Source organism: Ilyonectria robusta, assembly GCF_021365365.1.
Source record: "Ilyonectria robusta strain PMI_751 chromosome Unknown BGZ61scaffold_17, whole genome shotgun sequence".
NCBI lineage: Eukaryota > Fungi > Ascomycota > Sordariomycetes > Hypocreales > Nectriaceae > Ilyonectria > Ilyonectria robusta.
Genome location: NW_025764451.1, coordinates 202,194 through 218,934, shown reverse-complemented (window position 1 = coordinate 218,934; position 16,741 = coordinate 202,194). Strand labels below are relative to the sequence as shown.

The window sequence follows — 16,741 nt, the reverse complement described above, 5'->3', positions numbered from 1 at the left end:
CTCATTATTTATTGGGCTTCATCACAATGTTATTAGTAATAACGACAGGTGTGAAACTTGGTGTAAGCTATATCTTAATTTATAGAAGACTAGAAATTTAATATATTTATCAGAAGAAAAACGATAAAAACAACTCTACTGACGACGAGTAATATTCTTCTCCTATTTACCAACTCTTCTACATCTACATCCAGACAACAAAGGTAGGGTAATCGGGGGGGGGGGGTAACCAGTCAACAAAAAATAATAGAATTAAGCTGCATGGACGAGGAATAGAGGGGAGAGGACTCGCTAGAAATCAGCCCATCTCAGAATCACTTGCCACAAATACCATGTTTGTTAGCAGATGAATTATTGTTGACCAGCAGTGTTTCGAGCCCCCACATGTCAACAAAAATAAAATAACCTGCTACGGATATAAAATGATCCGCATTAATTAAGCTCCTGCTCGATTTGGATGTAGCTCATTTTTTATTGGTGACAGGTCAGGGTTTTGGTAGGCAAGTAAAACCTGGTTTTGCATACGGGACTCCATAGCAGCAGCACAGTTAAAATGACGCACTCCGTCATAACTGGTTTTGTATCTTCCACGGATTCATCTCCAAATCAACTGTCAAATTTTCAATCCAACCTCCTTTGGCGATTTTCTTGTCAGCTAAGCCCCAATCACCACCAGCAATGGAGCGCAGAGCTGACCCTGAACATGGCTGCACCATTAGCCAGCCAGAGAGCGAGCATACAAAACCAGCCTAGTTTACCGTTGCCGGGTCATTTCTAGTTTACTTTATATCCTTCGGATACATGAATAGCTTTGGTTACTTCCAGGATTACTATATCCAGAATGACCTCGCTGAATTCTCACCGTCCATTATCTCGCTCATTGGTTCAATGCAGCTTGGATTAATGCTCCTCGTGGGGCCTGTCTCTGGCACGCTATTCGACGCTTACGGGATCAAGTGGCTGTACCTAGTTGCTACTACAGGATCCATTGTGTCTTGCATTGGGCTTTCGTTTGCGCAGCCGGGGCGGATTTGGCAGTATTTCCTCAGTCAAGTAAGTTAGACTATTCTAAACGACCAGGAGCGGAGCTAATCCATCCAATCACTAGGGCGTATTATTCGGTCTCATGGTCCCATTTGGAACCTCTGTTGCACTCCCAGTTGTTGGCCAACATTTCAGACAAAACCGCGCCCTCGCCATGGGCGTTGTGGCGGGGGGAAGCAGTGTGGGAGGGGTATGTTTGCCAATTATGTTTTCACATCTGGTCCCTCGAATCGGATTTGCATGGTCACTACGAGTTGCAGCGTTCATCATGCTGGTATTCTACGGGATAGCTGCATTTATCTCGACAGAAAAGCTGCCCGCGAAACCGCTCAAGTCCGCTCGACAAATTATCGACTTTGGTGGCTTTCGTGACATCCGATATAGTACATTAGCGTTGGCGAATGTGGTTGGGAACTTTGGTCTTTACGTTCCTTTCTACTACATAGGTAACCTCGCTTGGGATGGTATTTGGTTCACTTTCTGACATTTCCTAGAGCCATACGTTGCCGTCAATTTCGACGGGTCTGGCGTTAGCAGTTACTTACTTCCCATTGTCAATGGATCTAGCTTCTTTGGCCGTATAATGTGAGTCCTCGCCATTTAATTTCATAAATTTGAACAGCCTCTAATATAACTGACAGAGGTGGATACACAGCTGATCGCATCGGTGGTCTTAATCTTCTATATGCTCTCACAACCGTCTCGGGTTGTTTATGCCTCACGATGTGGCTTCTTGCTTCCAGTATTGGCATCGTCGTGAGCTTCGTTTGTTTATATGGTAAGAACTAAACCCCGTTCTGACACACTGAATCATGCTAACAATAGTAGGATTTTGTTCCGGCATCTTTATCAGTGTCATGTCGCCAGTTACATCGCGTTTGTCGCCCGATGACAAGATTGGCGCGCGGCTCGGTGCATTTTCAGCTTGGGGTGCGATTAGAGTCTTCACAGGGACTCCTATTGCCGGATCCTTCTTGAAGAACAATAAACCAGGCGAATACACCAATCTAATTATCTACACGGGGGTCTGTATGACAGTTTCGGGTGGATTGATGTTTGTAACCAGATTACTATGCGACAGGAATTTAAGAAAGAAGTGGTAGTATAGATGGGGACTCTGCTTTTATGATTATGGCAGACTCTGGTGAGATGATGGAATCGATGAATTACAGTAACCCAATTCCATCCAAAGCTTTAATGATATAATTTCTCTTGAATTATTCGACACACTTCTGCTGGAGTTCGTCCGCATTTTATCCGCATTTGTCATGACTTGTCCAAGAATTTAACTCAAATGGCCCAAATCACAACAACGAGATGAAAGCTCGTTAGGGGGAGTGCCGTTGGTTTGGAGACCTAGCTTGTGAACTAATATCGTGATATCGTGCCCCGCAAAGATATTTGAGAAACCCCAACCCGCAACCTAATTCTCTAGATCAGAAGGCCCACTAATCTGATGTCTCAGGAAGACTAATTGGACGGTTTTATCTGCCGACTTCAACTGCCGCATTCATCCTCATGGAGACTTACCGAGGTAACTTGATGCCATTTACCACATATTAAGAAAAGCACGGCTCCGTCAGTGTTGTTCGGATCCAGGCTATCCATGATCCGATTTGACAAGAAATAATACATTGGTCTGCAACTGAAAACATGGTCTTCTACCAACCGGGAAAGACGGAGCATGGGCTCCCACATGATCCGTTCAAGGTTAGACCTCCTAGTCGTACCTACATTCCATGCAAGCAACCCTAATCAGCTCAGGCTTGCGTCGTCCCACGTCCTATAGGCTGGATTAGTACTGTTAGCCCTGCTACTGGGAACGGTCCGAACGCCAATGCGACCCCAATGGCAAACCTTGCGCCATACTCGCAGTTCAACAACCTTACGTTTGACCCACCATACGTCATGTTTTCCGCAAATCAAACATTCGCTGCTGAGCGAAAAGACACAGTGCGTAACGCTGAAGCTACCGGTGTTTTCTGCTGGCAACTCGCTACGTATCCGCTTCGGGAAGCCGTCAATATCACCGCCGAGCAAACCCCGTACGGCGTCGACGAATTTGAGCGAGCCGGCCTTGAGAAAGTGTGGTCTACATGCTTAAAGATTCCTGTCCCAATGGTGAAAGACAGTCCTGTTAGGTTTGAATGTGAATATTACACCACGCTTCGGCTGCCAGGTAACCCCCGATGGGCACTGTCGATGTAGTGATTGGGAAGGTTGTTGGTAAGTACTTGCATCGCCCTAGCTAGACGCATAGCTATGGCAAGAGGCTACAAGACCCATTCTGACTGTGTTTAATAGGTATTCATATCTCCGATTCTGTTCTGACGAACGGTCTCATTGATATGTCCAAAACACAACCCATAGCCCGCTGTGGCTACTTTGAGTATGCTAGAATTACCGAAAAGTTTGAGATGATTATTCCTGGCGATAAGGCAACGTTGTTCGGTTTGGAGGGAAGTGTCAAGCAGCATAAAGAGTTTAGTGAAACAGGAAGGGTACATGATGAGGACGAATCCAAGGCGTCTTAAATATACAGTCCGGGTTCTAACGGTAAATGGGATTTCTAGATCTCATGGAGAAGCGCGGCTGATCATGAGGTGAACGTACAGATCCTATTGTCCGACTCAAGGGAGCTCGTACAGCTTTGTTCAATTGGTGACCATGAATGCAGGAGGCCATCCTCCGTGAGAGTAGAGGCTTACTCTTGTGTCATTTAATCCACGACTCCCTTATTCCCATTTCTTCGTTAGACTTCGTTCTGCTTGACAAACGTGGGCCGTCTGTCGACTGTCAATCGATTTGTGCGTAGTGAGAATATGAGAAACAAGTTGCAACAAATGAAACTTGATTATGTTGAAATTAATCTAAAATTGAACCCCGGTAGCCTAGCCACTCGACATGATAATGTTGTTCAAGTGTCGCGCGGCTTTATCCAAGTGATCATCTCCCCATCCCCAAAATACTCATTTCGTACATCCATATTCTGCAGCTCAGCATCCAACTCCACCTCCTTGATGTCCTTGACGATCATGATAACATCATCCGAAGGATCTGTACTGGCGTCTCCCTCTATCTCAGCCGAATCGTCTTCCGCAGGATATTCCGCGTCAGCGACGAGCTTTACCACGCTGATGGCAAAGACAGCAGACGACGTCACTACCCTCGCAAAAATCATGTCTGAGGTGAGTGATGCATCTGCGCCTGGGGCCCCGGGATGGGGCCGCGGAATGCGGCCGTGCATTTCGAGATCCAAGGCAGTTCGCGTTTTTATCGGGGCGTTCCTCGTGGAGGTGATGGACGGTTCGTATCCAGTCTTGATTCCAGTTATCATGTAAACTGGCTTGTTGTTGGATGTACACAGATAGTCTTGGACTCCGACTGACTGAAATGCTTCCATATAATCCTCCTTCGTTGGAGTGAAGGAGATGGTGTCGATTCGTTTGAAACAGTACCTCATGTGCTGCGTGCTCCGACGGCCTGTCCAACCTTCACCGACCGGTCCAAGATTGAGAAGCCTCCATCCGGCGTACCTCCCTCCGTTTACAATCTTGGCCCTTGATGCACAGAACTTGTCTTCATGGTGACAGTGAAGCCGAGAATGATCGATGACTGGCTCCTCGTCCTGGTTCAGGGGCCAGAGGCTGTCGAAGTCGTCCACAATGGTACCGAGAGTGAAGCGCCCAGCTGGCGCAGGCGGCTCAAAGTCGGGAAGAATGTGATAAGTTGGCCCTTCAGGATCTAGTCTCAGGGTACCGGTAGGGCCTTGAAGTCCTGCCATGTTTGAAGTGTTGGAACGACAGCGGACAAGTCAGCAGCTAGGGTGACAGATCTAAATCTGATGGCTGGTGAGCACCGAAGCAGCGCAATTTGAGCCCAACCCCGCATCTTATATCAGGTGATCACTCGACTTTCCATAAGGCTCCAACAGCTTCGCCCGAGTTTGGTGGCGGTTTAAGACATCTATCTGGTGCTACAGTGGCGGGGACAGGTGACGAAGTGACTGGCTCATCTTCCTCGGGCTGCCTACGCTTGTCCGAATTAGAGATTTAGTGTTGATCGTTGCTTTTTCCAGAATTTCCAACCCGGAGATACGAGAAAAGTCGGCCGCAGCCTTGTTGGGGAGGTCCTGCATGTCTGATATGACAGAAGGAATATGCTAGAGTGAGAATAGAATTTCGCCACTTGCGTACCTGTTGCCAGATATAAATTCACATACGACACTAAATTTGGATGTACTCGATTCTCTTAGCTGTCCCTATTGTACCGCATTTGACGCAATTTCGACAATATCTTTCCCAGGTCGAGTTGAAAATTTCAAGAAGTGCGTGCATCTTGGCTTTGTCTCAAACGGCTTCCCGCAACTGCACGTCCAATTGGTGGCCTGTCCATGCCTCAGCATCCCTTGCATATGCTAGGAACCAGTAACTCCGAGCTCTCGGACTCGGAATAATGATTGTAAATCCGAAGTACAACACCGCAGCCTGATTTCGTGCAGGGTCGGAGTTTTCTCTTCCATAGCACTTTAGTCTCACCACAGCTGCGACGTTGCGAGAAAGTTCACGAGTTAAGATGGCAAAACACGTTCGTGAAGACTTTGAATCTCTGAGAGATCCCGATACCGATGTTGAGAGTGACAAGCTACGGGATATCCGGGAGCACGCCTTGTATGGATCGCAAGACGTCGTCAAACGTGCCGCACAGCCCCAAATCAGTGCCAAGTGGTGGCAATTGAATGAGATGTCCAGTGCAATTTAGAGCCGTGTTAGACTAAAAATAATCACATGAAGTTTCTACCATTCACCATCATCCATAGTTTCCTGCTGTCCTCTCTGCCGTGTCAGAGGGTATAGCGGTATCCAGGAATACCTTCGAGGACCTTCCCTTCCTCATCTACCTTCTTATTCTCCCACGCAAGGTACAAGGCAAGACAGCCAGCAAGCACAATGTTGAGCGCCATACAACCGAAGCTTGCATACAAGCCGGGTCGATAACCGGGGAAGTCCTGCTCTCGGAAGACAACAGCTCCGATGATACCTCCAATCCCTCCGAAAACTGTCTGAATCGGGACTGCAAATTGTCGCTTGCGGGTGTCCACGACGTTGTTGGATAAGAAAGCCAACGCTGACGGAATGGCACAATTGTTTCCAGTCACTGCCAGGAAGATGCCGACGAGTCGAGCCCCGGTATTATTGCCCCAACCCATCATTGTGAGGCCGACTATGACGAGGAGCGAGTAGCCGATGATGAAAGGGCTCCGCATTTTTACCCGATCAGCCAAAATGCCAGTTGCAACAGAGATAATGGCCGAGAATATGTATGGTGGCGTTGTAAGAATTTGGCTGAGCGCGACGCTGAACCCGAAGCTGCTCAGGATGGACGGGGTGAAGAATGCGAGCGAGTACGAACCAGCTGTAGGGAGCATGAGAAGCATGGCCAATACGTAAACCTTCCAATCGGATGCTGCAGCCAAAAGTCCTCCTACAGTGGTTCGTTCCTCGAAGCCCTCTACTCGGCTTTCAGAGAGTCTTTCCCGAGCCAGCTGCAGCGTGGCTCTGTTGGTCCATTTGGACGACTCGGGGAATTCGGGAGCCCACAGAAACACAGGGAGAGCCAGAGATACGGTGAAAGCTCCAGGGACGATAAAGATCCATCGCCAGCCGCGAAAACCGCCGTCGCCCTCCATCATGCTCAACCCGTAAGACAAGATGCCACCAAACCCAGAAATCACAGATCCAAATACGAACCAAATAGACAGTCTCCGCTGGACCTCGTAGGGCTTATACCAACAGGATATTACGAAGATACAGGCCGGCTGTGAGAGTAAGTACTCATTAAGACAATGGGAGGAGTAAACATACGTTGAAACCACCCTCAAAGAAGCCTAGGAGAACCCTCAGTGCTACCAATTGACCGTAGTTCTTGATAAAGCCAAAGCACATTGCAACGGCGCCCCAACTAACGAGAAGAATGGCCAAGTAGATTCTTGTTCCCAGACGCTTGACAATTGCATTTGACGGAATCTCAGTCAAGATGTACGTGATGAAGAAGACGAGGAGCGCCACGGAGTACATGCTGCCATGGAGATTCAAATCTTGCACCATGCCAACAATCTTGGCCGCGGCAATGTTTGTCCGGTCAATAAGAGAAAGTGCGTATGCGACGCAAAGCCATGGGAGGACATGCCAGTCGATTTTCCGAAGGAGATTGCGCTCCTGCATAGCATCGTGCTGGGCTTGACTCTCGGCAATATCGTCGATGTGATCTGTGTACGACTCATTCTCGGCCAAGTTGGCCTCATGTTTTAGATCACTGGAACCTTTGAGAGTCATTCTCAGAGCTGAGTGGATGAGCAGGATGGATTGTTTGATCAGGAAAGCGGTTGGCAAAGGGCCTTGTTGATGTTGTTGGTTGTGGGATTGTCTGAGAATATCCGAGAGAACCAGGCCTGACCCTGTCTCTTTATAATGCCTTCTTCCTCCCAGTGAATTCTGAGCCTCGGCATGTCAGAATCTCAGTGCGGAGAGGGGTATTGGTGCCAAGAGACCTGTCGTCGATGTTGAAGTACTCGGTAGTCGGCACTTTGTCTTTTTGCCGGTTCCTTTAGTCCCCGATGAAAACCTGGGGTAAGTGGCATCTGCAGTAGAGTGGAAATGTGGGGGAGAATGAATGAACAATACTTGTGCGTCAATTTACAGAATGAGCAATAATGAGCCTGCTGCTAGATGATCAAGGTTAATGTGACGGTCGTGCTTAGTCTCGGCGGCGGCCACTCGACAACGGCCATGCAAGTGACTTCACACTGTCGCTCGCAGAATATTTCTATCAGAGTTGCCGAAATCCTCCAGCTCGGGACAGTTCGGCTCATAGCCCAGGCAGGCAAGTCTGTTCTTCAGGAACAATGTCCAGGATATCAACCCTTACACCCCAGCTACATCGTCAAGCTGGAGAGGCATACAACGCATCAAGATTTTGTGTCTACTCTACTGAGCCTCATAAACCGCCATAGTATGCTCAGAGCCCGCTTTCCCAAACGGACGGATGCACCGATCTGGGAGCATCATGACGCACTCCAAATTGAAAGATGGATACCGCCGCGGCGCGGCGTTCGATAAAGGTTATCTCTAGGTTGATCGCATTCATAAAATCTACTACGAGCAGTATGGAAAGTAGGACGACCTTGCTAGTATGGCAACTCCCAGGATGATTATGCTAGAGGGCCCTCTTGAAGTGCTACCTGGACCTTTTCCACTCGTCCATGCGTCAGCAATGTATAGAGTACTGCTCTTACCATGTTTCGATAGTGATTTATCTCCACGGAGGCCCCGGCGGTCCCACAGCGCCGACCAAACACCAAGTTCTTTGATCCGGCCTTGTATCGGGCCGTCCTTTGGGATCCACAACATCGGGATATCTTGCGAGCCAAGGTTTTCCAACGCTATCCTGACACGGAATTTTATTGAAGATACGATGAAAGACCCACCCAGCCGGGCGTCCAGATGCTGAAATTGGTGTGGCTGATGAAGTGTATTCTGTTGCATCCGCGCAGGCGTCCCATCAATATCTACTAGACCCGCATCCTATCTATGTATATTAATCTCCACTCTGAATAGAGTTGTAATTATTCCACTGTTAACACAAATAGAGCATTATGGTATATGACTATAATAGAAGAGAAATACCAGACCTAGCTAGCTTCTCTTTCCAGCTTATAGCAATAATTTTCCCACCAACAGTATTTTCCTTTATTACTTGACATGCTGAGGCAATATCTCTTATATATGCAGTGTATAATGGGTTACATAAATACATATGAAGTAGCTGGGCGAGATGAAGGTAGTAGTCAATTGATACAGAGACTGAAGGTTGACCAGCTTCAGTTTTTGGCTTCCTGGCGGAAGGACTGGTCCGTTTGCGCCCATTATACGGGGCCAGCGTCTCCGTTACAATATTCTAGATGATATTAGTGAAAGAAATTAAGATTAGTAAATAAATACCTAATTAATTAAGGCTATTATTAATCTTAACTAGCAAGAAATTCCCCCTCTTCATAGGCTCCAAGACCCCTGCTTCCCTAGTCATCCAGGCCCCAGATCCCTCTCTCTAACAAATAATGCCTCATTCTAATGCCCCCGCACTGGGGTGCGCAATCTTGATCTTGTCCTTCATCCACCGTCGGTCCGTCTTTGTAGCCGGAATCAAACAAGCCCCTGATGACAGACCGCTATCAGTATACCTACCTTGAGACGGGCTGTATTCGCGTCTTGCGCTTGGTGTCTGTGACACCAGACATCAGGCTCCAGTTTGAAGAAGTCTCGCTTGACTCCAACCCTGTCTACAACGCGCTTTCCTACACATGGGGTGAGCCTGTTTTTACAAAACGAGTGTTCATCGAAAATGCCTATCTCGACGTGACACCAAGTCTCCACGACTGCCTCCAACATCTGGCCGGATACGCCGGAAGCAGGATCTGGATCGATGCTCTTTGCATCAACCAAGTTGACGATGAAGAGAAGTCACGCCAGGTCCAGGCCATGTCGCGAGTGTACCGCCAGGCGACAAAGGTCATCATTTGGCTCGGCCCAAGCGCTGATGGCAGTGATCAGGCAATGAAGGGCGCCGAGACATACGGCAGAGCAGCTATTGATGCCGGTATTCTCAATCTCAACGCCGAGAACATGACTTCGTGGGATGATGCCGCCGAAGATACAGAAGTCGGAAGGATAAAGGACGCGTTGTTGAAACTCATGGCCAAGGCTGCCGACTCCGAGGGTGATGCCAACCAGGTCGACGAGCGATTCCCACGGCTGGCTTTTGCAAAGTTGACTTACAGGCCGTATATGACTCGCGTCTGGGTCAAACAAGAAATCACTTTAGCTAGAGACACTCATGTTCTATGTGGCACTCATTCAACCACCGTGGAGTGCCTGCATGCGCTTGTGATTTTCTACAGCGTCCTCCAACCCTGGGAGATTAAGGAGTGGAGAGGAGGCAGGAGCACAAGAATCCCAGGTCCATTCTCGGAGCAAGAGCTGATGGCTGTGGAGTCTCCATGGGACTTGTTGAAGACTGCGAGTGCGAGCGAGGCGCTTGGCTTTGCCCTCTTAGGCCGGAAGACGTATCGACAGAAAGGGCCACTCCCGCTATATCAGCTCCTGCAGCAGTCGTACATTCGTCGATCCAAAGATGTCCTGTGTTGCAAAGACCCAAGAGATAAAATATGGGGCCTGGCGGGGATTTCCAGCGACATAGATGAGCTGGGGCTCAAGGTGGATTACACGAGCGGTGTGGACGTTGTCTATGAGGCTACGGCAAGGGCACTGTTGCTCCAAGGAAACGTTGACATGTTGAGGTGGGCTCGCGCCGGAGAGATTCGGTCTCCATCTTGGGTTCCAAACTGGGAGGTTCCAGTTCTTATGGGATGGAGTGAAGATTCTGGAAAGCCTCTATTCAAAGCCACAAAGTCGAAGCGCCAACCGGAATCCCAAGACACGCGTGCCGCCATGCCAGGGTCCATTCGCCTCCACGGAGTCTTAGTGGATACCATCGCAGATCTTGGCTCGATTTGGACCGCTGACCCTGACAAAAGTTTTGACCAGAGTGAGTTTCTCCAAATGATTCGAGATCTGGTCACGTTCTTGGAGAAGTCCCGATACCCAGAAGACCAACAGACGGACGCAGTTTTCCGCATACCCATCGCAGACAAGGAGTTTCCCGAGTCCAGTCCCTACTTTGTTCGGGCAACAAAACGCTCGGAGGACCAGTTTTCTGCTCTGATTTCCAAGGAGATGGATAGTGATATGATGGCTGCGACGTATTCGTATCAGAGTTGCATGAGCTACAACTACATGGCCAGGCCGATTCTTTCAAAGCAAGGTTATGTGGGACTGGCCCCTGCCACAACAGAACCTGGGGACGTGATTGTCCTTCTGTTCGGGGGTAGCACTCCGTTTATTTTAAGACCCCGAGCTGGTGATCAAGGAGGGTATTTTGTCATTGGGGAGTCGTATGTTTATGGCATTATGGACGGGGAATTTCTTGACGGCGGAGGTTCTGCCGTGGGGTTTGATTTGTGGTAAGCTTGAAATGAAAGCATGTTTTGCGAGGTGTGAATTAAATAAATCATGATTAACCCAAGGCTTGGACATGTTGGATATAGTGGTTGATATTTTAAATATTCACTTTTTGAGTAAATAATAATCAACGATGTCCCCAAGTGGAAAGTCTATGAAGCATCTTAGCATAGACTCCGACCTAGGGAGATGCAGTGTAGTTCATGTTCACCACCTTCGCCTCGAAGGGTTTTCTTACTGGCATGACCTGCTCGTCATCTTCAAGCAGGCGTTTGATGAATCTCAACCCAGGACGCTCTCCCAATGGTGGTATAACGGGAAGAATAGATTCCAGTAGTACACCTTTTAGGTTGCAATACTTGTTTTCATCATGAATATGGTTTTCGACACAGTTCGTTGCCTACTGAGCGGCATGCAAGTATATTGGCCTTGCAAAGCACTTCAGCAGGGATAGTGTTCACATACGATACTGCGAGTAAGGGGTAAGTGGGTTGAAAGGAACATAAACACCGCCCGGCAATAGCCGTTGAATGGAGATACTGTACTTTAAACTATACGGGATACTATGTATAGACTTAGTTATTTATATCTACTTGAATAGGTAAATACTTTTGTGGTACAGCGACTATCAGTAACGGAAATAGCTAATCGAGCGCTGGCACGGGGAGTCCGTCAACGATATCTACATCTAAACCCAATTTTCGCAACGCCTCCTTGGACCTTTCACCTCGAAGCTCTTGTGCCTCTTCTTGAGACATCATAACGAAATCGTACTTGAGCAGCTTTGTACCAATAGGAACGTTGTACTTCTTGCTGACACTCTCATCGACGGTCTCAAAATCGACAATCAAGCTATCCTTGACGCCAAAAACCGGGTCTGACGTCTCGTACGGGTCTCCTCTCGGATACAACGCCGTGATTAGGGTATCATATCCTTCCTTCTTCAACATAAAGTGGATGTGCCCTGGCCGATTGGGATGGCGGTTGAGGAGCCTCAGCATCGCGCCTACTGGGCCATCCATCGGAATTGGGTAAGGCACTGGCACCACAGCAGTGAAGTAAAAGAGACCTTCACCGTCGCTTCGAAGCACTGCACGGCCGTCTGGGTGGTCTCTGTTTGGATTCTGAACATCATAGAAGCCATGCGCATCGCCTTCCCAAACATCGCAGACTACATCAGAAATATTCTTTCCAACCGAATCTCGTACAGAGCAGAGGACAAACAGTCGGGGAGCATCCGGATCCTCGTGGAGAACATAGCCGCTATTCGTAACTGGAGCGTCGTGTGTGTGGAATGGCCCCAAGACCGTTCCTTCTGTTGCTTTATCGTGGCGGGGATGGTTGATGGAATCCACCAGCAAGCTCATTCCCAGCGTGTCGGAGAGCAGGATCAACTCGGCTCGCAGATCGTCGCTTATCTGACCGGCTGCTGTGAGAAAGTCGATGCCGGTTTGCCATTCTTCAGTCGACAGACACGTCTCTCGTGCAAAGTCATGGAGATGCGTGACCAAGCGGTCGAAAACATATCGTACCCGTGGACTCAGGCACTGATTGTTTAATATTTTGACGTTTTCTGTGATGTTTTCCGACGACAGATCTTTCATCGGCGGAATCTCTGTGGTGACGGGTGCGCATCGCGACATTGTAGCGATTGTGTAAGGTGGTCACAGTTGATTGAGTGCTTCGGTCAGGTCGCCAATTAAGAATGGCGGAGGTGGATGAAAGAATACACAATTGGGCCAGCCTCTCAGCCCTGTGAATGGGCTATCTATCTCTTTGTACTAGAAATACCCCGCGATGATGATATATCACGTTACAGTCAGCGTGAAGTCACCATTACCATCATCATCATTCGGCTGATGACTCCGGCAATACGGAATTACGGATATGCTGACGACGTGGGGCCTCAGACAACTTGTGTGGGGTGTGGGGCGTGGGGCCATAGGGATTTGGTGGGGATGATTGAGGAGCAAGGCCTCAACTCGTGAGTCTGAATATCGAATATTGGTTGTTCAGCGTGAAGGGGAAATTCCACGTAATATAGTCCAAGATCCTACCCTGCTCTCTAAAGTAATTAAGATGGCGTAAAGTGGCGCTAATGGTCATCTGACCAAACGGGGCGCATGTAGAAACTGCCATGTTGACTCAAGGACGGGGTGGGATGCCTCTTGGTAAATAAAGGACAAGAGGGCATAGGCAATGAATCCAAATATATATTGACAAACAAAATGATGGAATAATTTCCGATCCGTCTCCTTTGAAACTGTCGCCCATATCAACGCCATGATGACAAGTCCCATTCAGGATCCTTCCCCACACTGCCTGGATGCTCTCGAACGAACGCCTCCACATCCTGGCACCGAGCCAGCCAAATCTGACCCTCATCTCGTTTCTGCGCCAAATACTTCAACACCGCTTCCACCGCTTCGAGGCGCTCCGGGCGTTCAGTCAGAAACGGATGAAACAGAATGGCCAAAAACTCCCCCTTCTCGATTGCCTTGTCAATTTCGGAAATAAAGCCCTCAACCAATACTTGAGGTTCTTGCGGAGCAATTGGATATTGTCCTTTTAGCTTGCGTAGGCCTGCGAAAGTCTCCATGTAGAAATAGGCATCGACTGCTGCCCATTTGAAGGGAAGGATGACAAGGTCGTCTCCGTCAGGGCCGCTCTTGACGACGGCTGCCTTTTCGGCTGCGGGACTGAGATATCCTAGCCCAAACTCTCTGCACATCTTGATCGTCGTGTTGCCATTAATAATTCCACCTGGTGGGCGAAATCCGCGGTACGGCTTGATTTTATCGGTGGCAAGCCATTTGCCGATTCCTTCGGATCCGAAACTGCGTTCAAAGTTTGCCCTCTCTTCTCTGTCGTCTTTGATCTTTGCCCACGGCTCGTGTTGCCATGCGTGCCAGCCAACTTCATGGCCAGCCGCGACAATCTCATCCAGGATGAAGGCGCCGTAGACGTTGATGTTCCAGGATTCGATGAAGTAGGTGGCCAGAATGTCGTACTTCTTGAGCAATTTCAAGAGCTGAGGAATCACTTTCTTCACCGAGAAATGGTTCCCAATGGGTTCGCTCTCAGGCCAGAGCTTCCGAGTGAGGTCTGCCGCCTCGCCCATGTTGTCCATTGTGATGCAGATAGCTGCCCGAGCCCCATTTGGCCAGAGTGCCTCATTCTTGGGGCTGTCAATTTTGGCGTCCATGTCGAATCCAGCTTCACGGGGTGTATTTTGTCGAATATTGCCAAGGAAGCGCGTATGGGCGTTGTGAGACTGTAAAGCTGAGTGTTGCAGAGAGCGTTGGAGAGAATTATGGTGGGGAAAGAGTGCTTGCGTCACGGTGGGAATCGCGTTTAAACGTCGCAGTGTGGCGTCGGATATTCCCCGCCGGCCTAGAATGTGGGGTCGTTGACTTGATGCAAAGCGATTAGTGTCTTTTGAAATTGTAGAAATACGATGATAGTCCATCACTCACTCCCCTGTTCAATGACGCGGTGACACTGGGGTTTTACTCTAGGGTAGGGGATGTGGCATCGAATAACTGCGCAATTTACCACAGTTTTGATGATGAACATGTAGGATGAGTCAGCAAGTTAATCAACATGGGATGATGCTCACAATGCTCAGCCCAACTCAGCCTGAACATGGCTCTCCATCACTGTCACGATGGCTGGTTTCCAATATGAGCCTCTCAACCCATCGGATGACGAAATTCGCATCCTCGATCTGCTACCTGGACCAGGGCCTATCTCTTGCCGTTTGAGGAACGTACGACTATCCGATCACCCCCAGTATGAGGCTCTTTCATATTGCTGGGGCACCTCGCCCAAGAAAAGAGACATTTGTGTTAACAACCATTCCATTTCTATCGGGTTGAATCTCTACTCTGCTTTGCATCATCTGCGGGGAACCGAAAACCATCGCTCGTTCTGGATCGACGCCATATGTATCAACCAACAGGACCCCGCGGAAAAGAATACCCAGATCCCTCTCATGGGGCAGATATACGAGCAGTGTTCGAGAGCCGTCATATGGCTGGGTCCATCAGACATCCTGACAAGAAGAGCATTCCGCGTACTTCGCGTACTCTTGGAATACGCCCACATATGGCCGCTTGGCAACTTTCTGGTGTCTTTGCACGAGTGGCGCGATGCAAAGTTTAAGCTTGGCCAGACCACAGGCCGATCTCCCAAAAGCGACAAGATTTTGAAGAAGAACTGGTTCTGGGATCGCATCTTCGATTCTTTGGCAATTTGGTACCTGTGGAGGAGGCCCTGGTTTTCGCGCGTTTGGATCCTGCAAGAGTCCACCGTTTGTCCCGATGCCATTGTCAAATGCGGCCACGATGAGATAAACTGGATACAGCTCATCCATTACAGCAGGGAAAAAGAAGAGCTCAACATACCATCGGAAGCCGAAGGGCCGATGCTTTCTCACCTTAATCGGAGGAGAGAAGTTGAAATGGACCTGTTTGACGCTTTTGCAATCAACGAAGATTCTTTGGCAACCAACCCGCGCGACAAGATTTATGGCGTCCTTGCACTTGTCCACTCAAACGACTCGATCGATATAAACATCGACTATTCTAAGGATCCTTCAGACATCTACCTCGAGTTCACGACCGCAATCCTCAAGGCTAGGTCGGACCTGGACGTTCTCGTGCGGGCTCGTGGCGACATACCCTATCCAGACGGGAAAAGACTGCCATCCTGGTCACTGAGTTGGGAAATAAGCCACAGCCAGCAGCTGTATTCCTTGTCCTTTTCGCAAAACATGAAAGATCGTACTCCAAAACCTCCCTCTCCCGACGACGTTCGGGCTACCCAAAACTCTCAGCCTCAAGTATCATTCGCCGAGGATGGGAAGGTCCTAGGATTAAGCAGTGTAAGGTTCAACGAGATTACGGCCGTAGGATTACCAATGCCGCAGAGCCATCTCTCGCCAAAGTCGAGGTTGCAGATGTTCAAAACATATCTCTCTTGGCGCAAAATCTGCGACCTTGATTCGTCGACCGCTTATGAGCCCACTGGACAATCTCATCGTGAGGTTTTCTGGCGGATGCTAAAATGGTTTTTTCTGCATTCCGGCTATGTCAACGTGGCCAAGGAAAATGCAGAGCTGGACTCTTTTGACAAAACTGTGGTGAGGCTCACGAGTCTTCTCCCACAGTACCTCTTGGGCATCCAAATCGGGATAGTCCTTCTCTTCGTATGGGACATCTTTCTCGAGTTTTCTTATACCACCGGATTCTACACGGAAAGCCCGTCTTTCTTCTTCGAGGCTTCTGCGGGATGGGGAAGAACAATGGTCAGGACGTCGAACGGATTCATGGGTCTCGCGCCATCTACAGTCAAGGTTGGTGATGTCATCTTTCTAGCCAGCGGATCGCGGGCACCGCTGGCCTTTAGGCAATACGGCGCGCGGTGGAGGCTCATAGGGGAGACGTATGTTCACGGCATCATGTCTGGGCAGGCATTTGACAGCAGCAAATGCGAGATGATGTGGGTGGAATGAGAGTAAGCTTCTTGGTAATTTGGATAGTTTAGGGGACACTTCATTCTGTATTGCTATTTCCAAAGTACATGACATATATATCGAAATCGCGCTGTCTAATTCTATG

At 48.9% G+C, this 16,741-nt stretch overlaps 8 protein-coding genes across 8 annotated transcripts; 4 read left to right on the top strand and 4 right to left on the bottom strand.

The window, feature by feature from the left end:
- Positions 1-553: 553 nt before the first annotated feature.
- On the top strand, positions 554-2,151 carry BGZ61DRAFT_550952 (major facilitator superfamily domain-containing protein; the record flags this gene model as incomplete). Its single annotated transcript, XM_046255488.1, has 6 exons — positions 554-580; positions 754-1,053; positions 1,109-1,490; positions 1,539-1,629; positions 1,686-1,822; positions 1,873-2,151. 6 exons carry the CDS (start codon positions 554-556, stop codon positions 2,145-2,147), a joined length of 1,212 nt encoding a protein of 403 aa, XP_046101034.1. The 3' UTR covers positions 2,148-2,151.
- A 546-nt stretch (positions 2,152-2,697) lies between these two features.
- Positions 2,698-3,578, top strand: BGZ61DRAFT_480907 (uncharacterized protein; the record flags this gene model as incomplete). The annotated part of the gene is made up of 4 exons (XM_046249249.1): positions 2,698-2,754; positions 2,809-3,223; positions 3,253-3,270; positions 3,349-3,578. 4 exons carry the CDS (start codon positions 2,698-2,700, stop codon positions 3,576-3,578), a joined length of 720 nt encoding a protein of 239 aa, XP_046101033.1.
- Positions 3,579-3,878: 300 nt separating this feature from the next.
- On the bottom strand, positions 3,879-4,979 carry BGZ61DRAFT_456405 (uncharacterized protein). Its single transcript, XM_046246513.1, has one exon. It carries the CDS (start codon positions 4,826-4,828, stop codon positions 3,962-3,964), a length of 867 nt encoding a protein of 288 aa, XP_046101032.1. The 5' UTR covers positions 4,829-4,979; the 3' UTR covers positions 3,879-3,961.
- A 908-nt stretch (positions 4,980-5,887) lies between these two features.
- On the bottom strand, positions 5,888-7,268 carry BGZ61DRAFT_358390 (major facilitator superfamily domain-containing protein; the record flags this gene model as incomplete). The annotated part of the gene is made up of 2 exons (XM_046240959.1): positions 5,888-6,862; positions 6,909-7,268. The coding sequence occupies 2 exons, from the start codon at positions 7,266-7,268 to the stop codon at positions 5,888-5,890; spliced, it is 1,335 nt and encodes a 444-aa protein (XP_046101031.1).
- A 1,916-nt stretch (positions 7,269-9,184) lies between these two features.
- BGZ61DRAFT_456403 (heterokaryon incompatibility protein-domain-containing protein) lies at positions 9,185-11,263 on the top strand. Its single transcript, XM_046246512.1, has one exon. It carries the CDS (start codon positions 9,261-9,263, stop codon positions 11,124-11,126), a length of 1,866 nt encoding a protein of 621 aa, XP_046101030.1. The 5' UTR covers positions 9,185-9,260; the 3' UTR covers positions 11,127-11,263.
- Positions 11,264-11,764: 501 nt separating this feature from the next.
- Positions 11,765-12,763, bottom strand: BGZ61DRAFT_535284 (putative hydroxyquinol 1,2-dioxygenase; the record flags this gene model as incomplete). Its single annotated transcript, XM_046254256.1, has 1 exon — positions 11,765-12,763. The coding sequence occupies one exon, from the start codon at positions 12,761-12,763 to the stop codon at positions 11,765-11,767; it is 999 nt and encodes a 332-aa protein (XP_046101029.1).
- A 632-nt stretch (positions 12,764-13,395) lies between these two features.
- BGZ61DRAFT_425266 (carbohydrate esterase family 4 protein) lies at positions 13,396-14,620 on the bottom strand (the record flags this gene model as incomplete). The annotated part of the gene is made up of 2 exons (XM_046243641.1): positions 14,597-14,620; positions 13,396-14,533 (listed from the first exon to the last, which is right to left on the bottom strand). The coding sequence occupies exon 2, from the start codon at positions 14,323-14,325 to the stop codon at positions 13,396-13,398; it is 930 nt and encodes a 309-aa protein (XP_046101028.1). The 5' UTR covers positions 14,326-14,533; positions 14,597-14,620.
- A 147-nt stretch (positions 14,621-14,767) lies between these two features.
- BGZ61DRAFT_456400 (heterokaryon incompatibility protein-domain-containing protein) lies at positions 14,768-16,725 on the top strand. The gene has a single exon (XM_046246511.1). It carries the CDS (start codon positions 14,788-14,790, stop codon positions 16,633-16,635), a length of 1,848 nt encoding a protein of 615 aa, XP_046101027.1. The 5' UTR covers positions 14,768-14,787; the 3' UTR covers positions 16,636-16,725.
- The last annotated feature ends 16 nt before the right edge of the window (positions 16,726-16,741 follow it).

Coding starts and splice junctions, on each gene's coding strand:
- BGZ61DRAFT_456403 (XM_046246512.1), top strand. CDS start 9,261: ATGACAGACCGCTATCAGTATACCTACCTTGAGACGGGCTGTATTCGC.
- BGZ61DRAFT_456405 (XM_046246513.1), bottom strand. CDS start 4,828: ATGGCAGGACTTCAAGGCCCTACCGGTACCCTGAGACTAGATCCTGAA.
- BGZ61DRAFT_456400 (XM_046246511.1), top strand. CDS start 14,788: ATGGCTGGTTTCCAATATGAGCCTCTCAACCCATCGGATGACGAAATT.